Source organism: Schizophyllum commune (genome assembly GCF_000143185.2).
Source record: "Schizophyllum commune H4-8 unplaced genomic scaffold SCHCOscaffold_11, whole genome shotgun sequence".
Taxonomy (NCBI): domain Eukaryota; kingdom Fungi; phylum Basidiomycota; class Agaricomycetes; order Agaricales; family Schizophyllaceae; genus Schizophyllum; species Schizophyllum commune.
Window position 1 is genome coordinate 62508 of NW_026089548.1, and position 12999 is coordinate 75506.

The following is a 12999-nucleotide window of genomic DNA, read 5'->3' on the forward strand; positions in this document are numbered from 1 at the left end:
GACCTCCGATTTTCGACCTTCGACCTGGTCGCCCTTCGTCCTACGACCCTTCGACTGTCGACCTTCGACCTTCGACCTTCGACCTTCGACCTTCGACCTTCTCCCGTCGACCTTCTCCCTTCTCCCTTCTCCCTTCGACCTTCGACCTGCGACCTCGACCTTCGACCATGACTCGTCGCGACGTTCGACCTTCGACCTTCGACTATCGACCTGCGACCTTCTCCCTTCGACCTTCGACCTTAACTCGACCTTCGACGTCGACCTTCGACTATCGACTCGTCGGTCTTCGACCTTCGACGTTCGACGTTCGACCTTCGGTATGCGGCGGTCGACCTTCGACCTCGACCTTCTCCCTTCTCCCTTCTCCCTTCGACCTTGGACTCGACCTCAACGACCTTCGACCTTCGACCTTCGACCTTCGACTACTCGACCTTCCATCACGCGTCGGTCGGCGTCGGTCGTCGACTGGCGTCGACCTTCTCCCTCCGACCTTCGACCGTCGACCTTCGACCTTCTCCCTTCGACTATCGACCTCGCGTCGACTTCGACCTTCGACTATCTCCCTTCGATCTCCCTTCGACATTCGACCTTCAACCATGAATTCGACCTGCGACCTTCGATCTGCGACCTACCGACCGGCGACCTTCGACCTACGACCTTCGACCTTCGACATTCGACCTTCGACTATTGACTGTCGACCTCGACTTCGAACTCGACCTTCGACCTTCGAATTGACCTACGACCTCGACCTCCGATTTTCGACCTTCGACCTTCGACCTTCGACCTCACCCAACATCATGTCGCTCAATCTCGGTCGCTACGCGACCTCCACCGAACTCGCCTCCGGCTCACCCACCAGTCCGCCACCGCCCGCGCCACGAAGACGGCCGCCGGCTTCGCGCTCGGGCTCGAGGGGGCGAGGAGGGGGGAGGTGAGTGTTTTTGTTGTTTGGTTTTTCTTTTTTTTGATTTGGTGATGGAGTGGTTTTCGGGGTGGGATGGAGGGGTGGGGGTGATTTGGTTTTTGGCGAGGGGGGTGTTTTTGGTTTTTTGGGGAGGGAGGGGTGGGGTGGGGTGGGGGTTGTGAGGGGAGGGGAGAAGGGGGGTTTGTTTGGTGATGGAGGGGGTGCGGGTTGGGAGGGAGGGGGGGAGAAGGAGGAGGGGGGCTCGTACGACCGCGTCGAAAGCGGGCAGGGCTCATACGCCCGCCTCAGGCGGGGGGCTCACTAACCCCCACCCCCACAACACCCCTCCCCGCCAGGGGAGGGCCCTACTTCCTTGCTCGCTCCCCTTCCCTCTCCTCTTCCCCCCCACGCACCTCCGCAGGAGGGGCCTCATGCGTTTTCTAACGCTGTCAAAAACTCGCTAACTCCAACGGCTCGCCCATCCCTCCCAAGCGCCGCAGGCGCTTCCCCTATACGCGTACTAACACCGACGCCACAGGTCCGCACCCGCTTCCCGCCCGAGCCGAGCGGCTACCTGCACATCGGGCACGCGAAGGTGGGTCGGTTGGTTTCTTTGGGATGGTTTGGGTTTTTTTCTGGTTTTTTTTTTGGTTTTTGAGGGACGGGAGTGGAAGGGGGGGGTTGGGGGGATGTTCGCGGCGCATCGCTCGTCCGTTCATATATGTCCCCTCGCCTCACCGTTCGTATTCCCACGCCCCTGCTCCGCCCGTCCGGCTGGCGATGGGAGCGGTGGCGCGATGGTGGATGGAAGGGCGCGAGGAGAGAGGAGTCGTTCGGCACGGGCCGTTGGCGCGAGCACGGCCGGGTGCGATGGTGAAGGGCCGACCGAGGATGGAAGGGGGCAGGGAAGCGGGCGACTGTGGAGGGTCGATCTAGGCTGGGAGGGGGCCAGGGAAGGGGCCGACCGAGGAAGGGCGGAGTGAGCGGCGGTGGAAATGGTCGGCGGTGGCGCTGACCGAGGACGCAGGGGGCCTTCCCACCCCTCCACCCCACACCCCTTCCCTCCCTACCTCCCTCCCCCCCCTCATCCCTTTGTTATTCCCTTTCCCCTTAACCCCTCTCCCCCCAAAATCCCCCTCACCCTCTTCCCTCCCCCCACTCACCCTCCCCCCCTACCTCCTCACCCACCCTTTTCCCCTCCCCCCCTACCCCCACCTCCCCGTCCTCTCTCCCCTTGCCTCCCACCACCCTTTTCTCCATACCTCTTAAACCCCCAACCTTACTGACGCTCACTAACCCACGACCCAGGCGGCCCTCCTCAACCAGTACTTTGCGCAGATGTACGAGGGGGCGATCGGCATTCGGTGAGTGTTTTTTTTGGGTTTGTCGAGTTTTCGTCTCTTTCGACGCCCCCTTTTCTCTCTTTCGCGCACGCTTTTCGACGCCCTTCCGCGGCCGTGCATTTTTCGAGCGTTTAGCCTCATGCACGCGTTTCTCTCTCTTTCGCGCACGCTTTTCGACCCTCGTCCACCCATTTTTCGGCGCATCCGCGCGTTTTTCGACCCCCGCTTGCCCCTTTTCTCTCTTGAGCGTTGTCGCCAACCCCACTCGTCGTCGCATCCGCGCGTTTTTCAACGTCCTTCAATGCCCGCGCGTTTCCCGCGCGTCCTTTCCCCCTCTCCCCTCCCCTCCCCCTCTCCTCCCCCATTTCCCTTCTCCCGCTCCCCCCTTTTCTCTCTTGGGCGTCTGGCGGGCGCTCGCGTTTCTCAACGCTCCGCGCTTTTCTCTCTTTTGATGCCACCTATACATCTCCCCTTCTCCCACCCCTCACCCACACTCCTCACCTCACATCCCCTCCTGGCGGAGGGGTGGCCCCTACATGTCTCGCGCTGACGCACTTCCCACCGCCCCACCCCCTCACCCCCTCACCCCTCACTTCCCTCACTTACTAACCACTCAGTTCCCAACCCCACTAACCACCCCCAATAGCTTCGACGACACGAACCCGTCGAAGGAGACGGCCGAGTTCGAGGAGACGATCCTGGAGGATCTGCGGTTGATCGGGGTGGTGAGTTTGGCTGTTTGGTTGTTTTTGGGGGGTTTTGATAGGTGGAAGGGGAGGGAGGGGTGAGAGAGGGGGAGGGGTGAGAGAGAAGGGGTGGACGGGGTTTTTATACTATTTGGCGTGGAGGAAGGGGGGAGGGGAGGGGACTCGCGCCGAAGCGCATATTCCACCGCACAACCAACTCGCGCGCCAGCGCCCACGCGTTCGCGCGCTAACGTCTATGCGCCTCCTCCCTCCCTTTCCCCTATACTAACACCCACACATACACCCACACTCTAATACCCCTCCCTTCCCTTCCCCCTACACCTACCCACCCCCCTTACCCCTCCCTACCCCCTCCCCCCCCTTTTCCCTTCCCTTTTTTTTACTAACCACTAACTCCCCACCCCCCACCCCCCAGGAAGGCGACCGCGTGACGCACACGAGCGACTACTTCCCGCAGCTGGCGGAGCTGTGCGAGAAGCTTATTAAGGAGGGGAAGGTGGGTTGTGTTCGGCGTTGTTATGGTGTTATTGGCGTATTGGTGTTGTTGGGAGGGGGGAAGGGGGGAAGGAGGGGGGAGGGGGAGGTTATTGGGAGGCAAGAAGAGGGGGGGAAGGGGGGGGTTTGGTTGGCGAGTTTGAGTGGATTTGACGAGGGGACGGTACACGCGTTTCACGCTGTGCCATCTGGTGGTTCCGGCGTGCGAGCTTTTGGCGCTGGGGCCTGGCGAGCTCGACGAGGGGACGCTGGCGCGGTCGGGCGACCTCGTCGACCGGGGACGCTGGCGCGCGGAAGTGGTGGGGTCTGTGAACGCTGGTGCGCGGAAGTGGTGGGAGCGGACGCGTCGCCTGAACGGGGTGGGGCGACGCTACCGCTCGATGGGGGCGGAGTCGCTACCGCTCGATGAGGTGGGAGAATGGAGGGCGCGCAAAGGGGGCGGAGTCGCTGGCGCGTCGCTTCGAAGGCGCGGGGACGCTGGCGCGTCGCTTCGATGGGGTGGGGACGCTGGCGCGTCGCCTGAACGTGTGTCGCTGGCGCCGGAAGGCGAGGAGGCTCTGCTAGGGAGATGGTGGCGGGCTGCGAGGATGGAGGGCGCGCGAAGGGGACGCTAGAAGGGGGTGCTCAAGGGGGGCCCTCGAAAGGGACGCGCGAAGGGGACGCGCAACGGAGCTACCTGCCGACTGCAATATCCCAGCGAAGTCGACTAACACCCCCCCCCCCCAGGCCTACGCGGACGACACGGAGCAGGCGCGCATGCGGCAGGAGCGCTGGGACGGCATCGCGAGCGCGCATCGGTGAGTGTTAGGCGCCGCGCTGGACTAGTTCCACGCCTCTAATTCAACGACTGACCATGTAACTAACGAAAACGCGCGCTTCTCTAGCGCCGACTCGCCCGCGGCGTCGCTCGCGCGCTTCGCGGAGATGCGCGCGGGGACGGAGGAGGGGCAGCGGTGGTGTGTGCGCGCGAAGATTAGTGTGAGTGTTTAGGGGGTTTTTTGGTTGTGGGTGAATGTCGCTGGCCTCGGATACACGGTTACCGGGCTGACGCGCTCATTTGTCCATCCCCGTACCGAACACTCGACACGCTCCCGTCCCCGTACCCGACACGCACCCCTCCCTATTACTCCTCCCCTCACCCCCTCCCTCCCTATCACTCCCCCCCTCCCCTCACCCCCCTCACCCCCAATTCTAACCTCCCCACAACACACACTCATCCCCTCACCCACAACACTCACTCACCCCCCCCCCCCCTCCCCAGGTCGACGACCCGAACAAGGCGATGCGCGACCCGGTCATCTACCGCGTGAACCTGCTGCCGCACCATCGGACGGGGTGAGTGGATGGGTTTATTATCATCATTATTATTATTATCATTGTTATCATTATTATCATTATTTTGGTTCGGTTTGGGTGTGTGGGTTTTTGGGTGGTGGTTGAAGGCGGTGATGGTGGTTGGGTGAAGGCGGTGAAGGGTGATTGGGTGGGTGGTTGGTGTGAAGGCGGTGATGGTGGTTGGGTGAAGGGGCGCGACCGTGGTCGGCGGAGGGGCGACTGACGCGGGCTCCCGGAGCGCGACCGTGGCTGGCGGAGCGCGACTGTGGTTGGCGGAGCGCAAAGGGGATCGAGGAGGAGGCGGAAGGGACGCAACCATCGAAGCGCGCCGGCAAAGAAAGAGTACCGCCACTGACGCACCTCCCCAGCACGACCTACAAGGCCTACCCTACCTACGACTTCGCGTGCCCGGTGGTCGATTCGCTGGAGGTGCGTTGCGTTTTGAGCCGTTTGGTTCTGAGCCTGTTTGTTCGCCCGTTGCGGTTCTTCGTCCATTGCATTGCGTTTGTTGTCCCGTTGCGGTTCGTCGAACATCGCATTGTGTTTCTTCGCCTATCGCGCTTCTTCGATCCCTTCGGACTCCTCTTCCCTCCACCGCCGTTACGCTTCCCTCGCCTTCCTCGCCTTCCTTCGCCTTCCTCGCTCCCACCACCGTTCCCCTGCCCTCAGCGCCGTCTGCTTCCCCTGCCAAAGGGACAATAGGACCTCCAGCGAACTGACGCTAACGCTCCCCCCCACCCCATCCCTCTCCACTGTCCCCCCATCCCCATCCCCACTCCCTCTCCCTACTCTCCCCCCTCTCCCCACTCAACTCTCAACCCCTTCCCCCCCAACATCCTTACTCTCGCTCACCTTACTCACCTTACTCACCACCCCCCACCCCCAGGGCGTCACCCACGCGCTCCGCACGAACGAGTACCGCGACCGGAACGCGCAGTACTACTGGATGATCAAGGCGGCCGGCCTGCGGGAGGTGCGGATCTGGGATTTTAGGTGCGTGGTTCGGGTGTTTTTATTTGAGTTTTGTTTGTTTGTTTGTTTTGAGTTTTGTCTGTTTGAGTTTTGTTTGTTTGTGGTTTTTGTCGCGTGCGTGGGAGGGTGGTTCCGACGGAGAGGGGCCAGAGGGCTGTGACCATCTTCTATCAGAGCGGTCTGTCGCCGTCCTCCTCTCCGAGCGGTCTGTGGCCATCCTCTTCGCAGAGCGAGGCTGTCGCCGTCCACCTCGCAGAGGGCGCCTGTCGCACTGTTCGCGTCAATGCCGCTGCCTGATCCGCACTGAGCTGAAGGGCGAGGGGAGGTGACGAAGAGGAGGCGGTCGCGAAGTGGGGGGATGCGGCAGAGGGCGGTGGGCGACGGAGAGGCGAAGGAGGGAGGCGCGCGACGCGGCGAAGGAAGGCGGCGGGCGACGTGGCGAACGGCGAAGGGGGCGGCGAAGGGCGAAAGTAGTAGCTAAGGGCGATGGGGATAGTGAAGGGCGAAGGAGGGATGGAGGGAAACGATAAAGGGAGGTGGAGAAATGAACGCTAACGCGCGCCCCCCCCCCCCCTCCTAGCCGCCTCAACTTCATCTACACGCTCCTCTCGAAGCGCAAGTTGCATTGGTGAGCGTCTGACTTTATTTTTTCCTGTCACCGCCCAGTCGTCTATCCGTACCGAACCCTCCCCACTATTCCCCCAATCCCCCCTACCGACGGTCGCTAACCCCCCGGCCCCCCAGGTTCGTCGACCAGGGCCTCGTCCGCGGCTGGGACGACCCGCGCTTCCCGACCGTGCGCGGCATCCGCCGTCGGGGGTTGACCGTGGAGGCGCTGAAGCAGTGAGTGTTGAGGATTGATGTGTCGAGTCGCGCTGCGTGTCGAGTACCGCTCGCCAAGCGCGGCGTCGAGTACCGCGGGCTAAGCACCGCGTGTCGAGTGCCAATCGCCAAGCGCCGCGCCGAGTATCACTTGTCTCCCGCCGCGTGTCGAGTACCGCTCGCCGCGCGGCGCGTCGAGCCCCCCTCGTCTCGTGCCGCACCTAATGCCACTGCTCTCGCAAGGCGTCTACTCCCACTCATCTCGCACCTGCTGATGCCGCACCCCAGGTTCATGCTCGCGCAGGGCCCCTCGCAGGCGATCGTGTCGCTCGAGTGGGACACGATCTGGGCGATGAATAAGAAGGTGCGCCTCGACCACAACGCCGCACCCCGAAACGACGCTGACCCCTCCCTAGGTCATCGACCCCGTCGCGCCGCGCTTCTGGGCGCTGGAGGAGGGCGATCTGTGAGTCCCTTTCCTCGCGTTTGATAGGCCCTCGCCCTTGATAGGAAGCTGCGCATCGCGCGCTGACCTACCCACCCTATCCCTCAGCGTCCCCGCCACGATCACGAACTTCCCCGGCGCGAGCGCGGAGGTGAAGACGCTGCCGCGGCACAAGAAGAACGCGGAGGTCGGGGAAAAGCAGACCGTTTACTACAAGCACATCCTCCTCGAGCAGGCGGACGCGCGCAGTGTTAGTGAGGGCGAGGAGGTGAGTGGGAGTTTCATTTCTTTTTTGTCTTCTTCGTCCAGTTCGTCGTATCGCCCTTGCCCCTGCTCTATCCTCCTCCCCCCTCTCCTCTCCTCTCATCCTCACATCCCCTCTCCTCCTTCTCATTTCCCCTCCCCCTTCCCCCATTCCCACTCCCCCTCGCCCCATGAATACGTCACTGACCTACCCCACCTAGCTCACCCTCATGGACTGGGGCAACGCGATCGTGCGCAAGAAGGCGCTCGAGGGCGACAAGGTCACCTCCCTTGAGCTCGAGCTGCACCTGGAGGGCGACGTGAAGAAGACGAAGTTGAAGGTGGGTGGTCGGGCTTGGCTGTGTCGTGTTTGGATAGTGCGTCGGCGTGTAGGCGCTCGGGTCGGCGTGCAGGCTCTCGGGTCGGCGTGCAGGCCCTCGGGTCGACGTGCACGCCCTCGTATCGACATGTAGGCCCTCGGGTCAGCGTACGCGCCTGCCAACGCCCATCGCCAGCGTACCTCGACGGAATACGCTTGTCTGGACACGTATGCTAACGTACCCTCCCAGACCACCTGGCTCGCCGCCGACCCTTCGAACCCGCTCACCGCCGCGCCGGGCGCGGACGCATCGCTCGCGCCCGTGCCGGTCACGCTCCTCGACTACGACTACCTGATCACGAAGAAGAAGCTGGAGGAGGGGGATGATGTGAAGGATTTTGTGAGTGGGAGTTTTTTGACCATCGAAACAAGCATCGCTCTGGCTCGTGGCCGCCACGGTGTGCACGGCGAGTGGCGTCGAGCAATGCTGGGCGGGTGGAGAGATTGTTGCGCCCGAAGCACTGTGATCAGGACCGAGGCGAACTATGGTTGTGAATATGCACTGACCACCGCTCCCCCAGGTCACCCCCCAGACCGAGTTCCGCACCTCAGCGATCGCGGACGGCAACGTGCGCACGCTCAAGAAGGGCGACATCATCCAGTTCGAGCGCAAGGGGTAAGTGTTGTCTTCGCGACTCCCCGCCCATCCCATCCTATTGCTTCGCCCGACTCCTTCCTTTCATTCTTTGTCGTCCGTGACATCGTCCGCTTCGCTTTCCCTTGTCCTCATTTCGCTTCATCTTACCACACTCGTGGCGGCTTCGTCGCACTGCGCTGAGGTTTGCGCCTCTACCACCCGATTTTCCATGATGTGAACCCCCCACTAACACGTCCTCCCCAGCTACTACATCCTCGACGGCGACGCCGAGGACGGTCGGCGCGAGTTCGTGCACATCCCCGATGGGCGCGCGGCTGGAATCGCGAGCAAGGCGGCTGTTGAGGTGAGAGCTGTTTTGTTTAGTCTTCTTGAGCTCGTCGCCCCCTTCTCGCTCGTCCATAAACCACCTCGCCACGTTCGTAGTACAACCCGGGATTGGCGACTCATCCTCACCCCCAGGAACCCAAGAAGGCCGGAAAGGCCAAGGACAAGGGCGACGGCGGGAAGAAGGGCGGCAAGGGCGGGGATGCGGGCAAGAAGGGCGGCGATGCCGCGAAGAAGGGGGATGCGTCCAAGAAGGGAGGTGACCCCTCGAAGAAGGGTGGCGACGTCGGCAAGAAGGGCGGCGCTCCTCACTCCACCCCGCGCCCCGCGTCCGAGGGCAAGGCGGTCGCCGCCGCGCAGGCTGCTGCCGTGAACCAGAACACGGCCGCACTCAACGTCGACAACGTGACGTCGATGTACAAGGTGGACAAGATCTACGGCGACGAGCTGCCGCTGGACCCGGCGGAGGCGACGAAGATGTACAAGGTAGAGCCGGTTTATTAGGTGGGGGTGTATCTTGAAGGCGTAAGGAGAACAAGAGAAGATAGGACGGTGAATTGGTAAGCGAAGGAATGTAGCTTCGCAGTTTACGAGGCTGAACGACCTGCACAGCGGCTCGAATTGAAAGAATCATTCCGTACGTTACTAACAAAGTGTACCGCTGTGTGTATCCAAGAATCGTGTTGTCTCGAGCTGTGACCCTCGTCTGGCCCGAGAAGCAGATGCTCAAGGGCAACAATGACCGACGACCATGCCGCGGCGATCGCGAAAGAGGTATGCTCTGTCTGACCGCTGCTACCATCGTTTGCCCGCAACTCCTGGGGTCGCGTCCGCCAACGCCCGCTAATGCACCAAACAACCTCGCCATCGCCAAGCGCACCGGGGTATCCATGACGGCGACGAAGCTGTACATCTATGATACCACCGCTGATGTTCGCTCAACGCAGCTTTCAGAGATATACTCGTGCTAGGGTCATATTGAGGACCCCTCTTCCTCTTCAACGCGCTTCTCGACGTGCTCAACAGTCAACATGCACACTATTGGCACCTCGGTGTTAAGTCCAAACGTTTGTATGTTTGTGTTTGATGCGAACACTGCCACGGTCGAGTGATCGATGCACGGGTTTGCAACTTGCTTGTGAAGGGCGAGGTCTTTTTCGGAAACACACGCTGTTCTGTTGAGGCGCGGGGATGCGCTGAGTACGAGCCGAATAGGCTCGTCGCCGCTCAAGTAGTATATATGAAGCGCTGATTCTCCCCATCTTTCTTCACCATCCGCATCACCAGCCTCGTCTTCCACCCAGTCTCAGACCCTCCGAAAATGTTCGCCTCTGCCCTCGCCCTCCTCGCCACCGTCGCCTTCGCCAACGGCGCCGCCGTCAAGTCCCTCAAGCCCGACGCGGACCCCGTCCAGGGCCAGGGCAACTGGACTCTGCACGCCATCGCGCCCACCAAGGTTATCCTCGACGACTCGCCCGTCCCGACGCTCTCGTCCATCTCCGCGTCTCTCGTGTCGGGCGAGCTCAAGATGTACTGCCCCTACCCGGACTACCGCGCCCTGCTCGTCCCCGTCGAGGGCACGGACCCGACGCAGTACACGTTCGAGTTCGCGAAGGCGGACGCGGAGCTGGCGGAGGGCAGCATCACGGATGGGTGGACGCAGTCGGACCTGACGGACGACTACAAGTTCCCGGACCTGCAGAAGGTGGCGAACTCGGTGAGTGGATGGAGGTGGGGTGTATGGTAGTGGGCGCTGACGACGAGAGCAGAAAGCCGGCGAGGGCGTCTTCGACATGACTTCCGCCAACTTTGACTTCCCGTCGCTTACCTGGAAGCCGGCGAAAGGCAGGGGATACGAGGTGGTCCTGGACTACGCGCACGAGCCTACTTGCTAAACGCCAGCGCGCCGAATGCACTTGGGTATGTGCAGGTCTCGTCATCTTACGGCCCGTTTCCTGACGTCTCATAGACCAGAGTTGGGCCTTGGGGATGGGCGCGGAGAACTGGACGTCGTAAATTATCTTAATATGATCTTGTCATCACCGTGATGATATGGTCTTGCTGGGCGTTGTGGGCTTTAGCATAGTTCGCAATTCCGAGTCATATCAGGAAAGCTATCTTGGTATACAGAGGACGTATACAGTGAGGGAGGCTCTCGTACGCCCACATCGTTGCCTCTCGGCCACATACTGTTCGTTATGTTGTTTTCTCCATCGTCGCCCCAGCTTCACCCAACATCCCGCTTCGAATGCTGGGGTAGATTCGTCTAAGGCGAGGCCACCAGCACTCCGCGTCCGCCCAGTCCGGCTCGATGCTCAAAGTTCCAATATAGACGGACTCGAGGTTGTGAAACACAGCCAGCGCAGCGAGTGTATCCCTACGACCAACGATGCTCGTCTGGGCGAACTTTAACGACCATCCCAGCTTCTTGAGCGCGAAGACGGTCAGCGTGTCGGGCAGACAGCATCGTGCTGTGGCAGCGACCGCCCTCTCGAACTCCGACTGAGTACACAGCGCGTGCCGCACAATTATCGTCTCCATGGGACGAGCGAGGCCGGCTTCGATGATGGAGCGTGCCAACCACATTGGCAGGTAGTCGAAGTCGAGGCAGCGGAGGGAAGGAAAACTAGGATATGGAACAGAAGTCGCATGCGGTAGATATTGGCCCGGGTCTGATGTCCATGCCAAATTCTTCAGCGCAGGGCATGCAGCAAGCGAAAGGACGAGGTCGCGGCTGTACGGAAGCATGAGGGTAGCGTGTGTGAGGGTAGCACATGACTGAGTCGCGTCCAAAAAAGAACGGAAGAAGCGCATTGGCCGGAATGCGCCGTATTGCGACCCTCCTAAGATATCCAAGTCGAAAGTGTCTATCATGGTCAGACAAGAGAGACGAGGGCAGCGAGAAAACACCAGGATCTTCCAGTTGCTGATCGGCCACCCCTGCATCCCCTCGCAAGTTAGCTGCGTGATAGAGGGCGAAAGAAAGAGGGCCAAGAAGTTGTCGTCGACGACGTCAAGTCCAGATGGGTCGCCGCGTAGGGTAAGCGCTCGAAGGCGAGGAAACCAGTTGCCGTTGATAGGGCATTCGATGATCTTGCGCTGATCCTCGAGGCTGAGGTCGAATGGTGAGAGACGAAGGTCTTTGACGTATCCGGCGCGTCTTCGCAAAGATGATGTCCAGTCTTCTGGGCGAAGCAGACGAAGGAGGCTCTGAGAGTAACGTAAGGAGCGATACGAGCGCGTCACCAATCCTACTCACCAATCTCGGCGCTGTAAAGTCGTGCTGAGATGTCAAGGTCAGTCATGGTGGTGCTCGTCGAAGGCGATCCGCAACTCACCATGCATTCTTCAGCACACGCTGTCCAGGCATCCTGGGGCAACAGTCGCAGAAGCGGTATTACGCTGTCAAGCTTCTCCCACACATGCTCTTCTGCAACGTCCTGCCATGCGCGGGACAACTGGGCCAAGTTCAGCCAGTCCCTTGAACTGAATGCACTCTGCTCGCAAACGGCAGCGCGGATCGCGGAAACGGCGAAGGCGGAGGCAGCGGCGGAGCCACGGTGGGGCGTGTGACAGAAGACCATCGTAAATCGCCCATGAAGCGTGGTTTGAAGGATTAATATACGACTGCGAGTGGCTATTGACGCTATTGATGAACTGTAAAAGAGAGGCGTGAAGGGAGACGCCGGGACCGTCGTCTCCCTTGTGTGATTGTCCAAAGGCGCGGAGGATGCTCTCTTCCTCCTTGTCAGGTATGGTGTAAGAGCATTTGGAGTCCTTCCTATGATACAGTGGCGCATGGCTTTGAGGAGATGCGAGCTCGAAGTTCGCACTGAAAAAACATCAGAGCGGCTTTGATTCGCTAAGCGTAAAAATGATTTGAGGAATCCTCAGATACAGCAGTCTGCAGTGCCTTTCCTCGATGTACTTCGTCGCAGGCTTAGGCAACGGCATGGAGGAGGCGGAAAGGAGCAAGACGCGTGGCATGTGTACGGCATCTCCCGGAAACTCCGACACCGATTTCTCACGCATCTTGATCTCGAACTTCCACCATTGCGCTTCCACTACGGATGTTGCTCTCGTCCCTCAACCATACGATGAAAAGCTTTGAAGCCCTAACCATTGCGGGCGATGCGCGCTCATCTGCCGTACAAGTCAAAGGAGGCCTCGCTCGGCTCTTACCACCCGAGGCATAATGCATGGCCTTGCTGCCAGCGTGCTGCTAAAGACCGTCCGTTGACTCTCTTTCGATCAGGTGTTTGCCAAGGGCATCGGGAGATGATGGTATGCGTGTGGCTGTTCGAACTTGCTATACAACTCGGACTTCGATAGCGCGTGCCCGCTGCTGACAACCCAGAACCGGCAGCATTTTCGCGTAGATCCCATTGTTCTCGAAGCATTAACGGCCTTCATTGAACGTCACCGTGGATAG

General features: G+C 60.8%; 3 protein-coding genes across 3 annotated transcripts; 2 read left to right on the forward strand and 1 right to left on the reverse strand.

Moving 5' to 3' along the window:
• Nucleotides 1-167: 167 nt before the first annotated feature.
• On the forward strand, nucleotides 168-8940 carry SCHCODRAFT_02671445 (glutamyl-tRNA synthetase; the record flags this gene model as incomplete). The annotated part of the gene is made up of 18 exons (XM_003027891.2): nucleotides 168-317; nucleotides 884-931; nucleotides 1443-1525; nucleotides 2894-2989; nucleotides 4106-4246; nucleotides 4334-4427; nucleotides 4711-4784; nucleotides 5153-5213; nucleotides 5671-5777; nucleotides 6337-6384; nucleotides 6501-6599; nucleotides 6867-6942; nucleotides 6995-7044; nucleotides 7132-7291; nucleotides 7488-7607; nucleotides 7836-7985; nucleotides 8167-8261; nucleotides 8487-8940. 18 exons carry the CDS (start codon nucleotides 168-170, stop codon nucleotides 8938-8940), a joined length of 2106 nt encoding a protein of 701 aa, XP_003027937.2.
• A 753-nt stretch (nucleotides 8941-9693) lies between these two features.
• On the forward strand, nucleotides 9694-10581 carry SCHCODRAFT_02552312 (uncharacterized protein). The gene is made up of 3 exons (XM_003027892.2): nucleotides 9694-10284; nucleotides 10337-10487; nucleotides 10537-10581. Exons 1-2 carry the CDS (start codon nucleotides 9889-9891, stop codon nucleotides 10460-10462), a joined length of 522 nt encoding a protein of 173 aa, XP_003027938.1. The 5' UTR covers nucleotides 9694-9888; the 3' UTR covers nucleotides 10463-10487; nucleotides 10537-10581.
• Nucleotides 10582-10687: 106 nt separating this feature from the next.
• Nucleotides 10688-12151, reverse strand: SCHCODRAFT_02552316 (uncharacterized protein; the record flags this gene model as incomplete). The annotated part of the gene is made up of 3 exons (XM_003028177.3): nucleotides 10688-11777; nucleotides 11827-11850; nucleotides 11906-12151. The coding sequence occupies 3 exons, from the start codon at nucleotides 12149-12151 to the stop codon at nucleotides 10764-10766; spliced, it is 1284 nt and encodes a 427-aa protein (XP_003028223.1). The 3' UTR covers nucleotides 10688-10763.
• Between the last annotated feature and the right edge of the window lie 848 nt (nucleotides 12152-12999).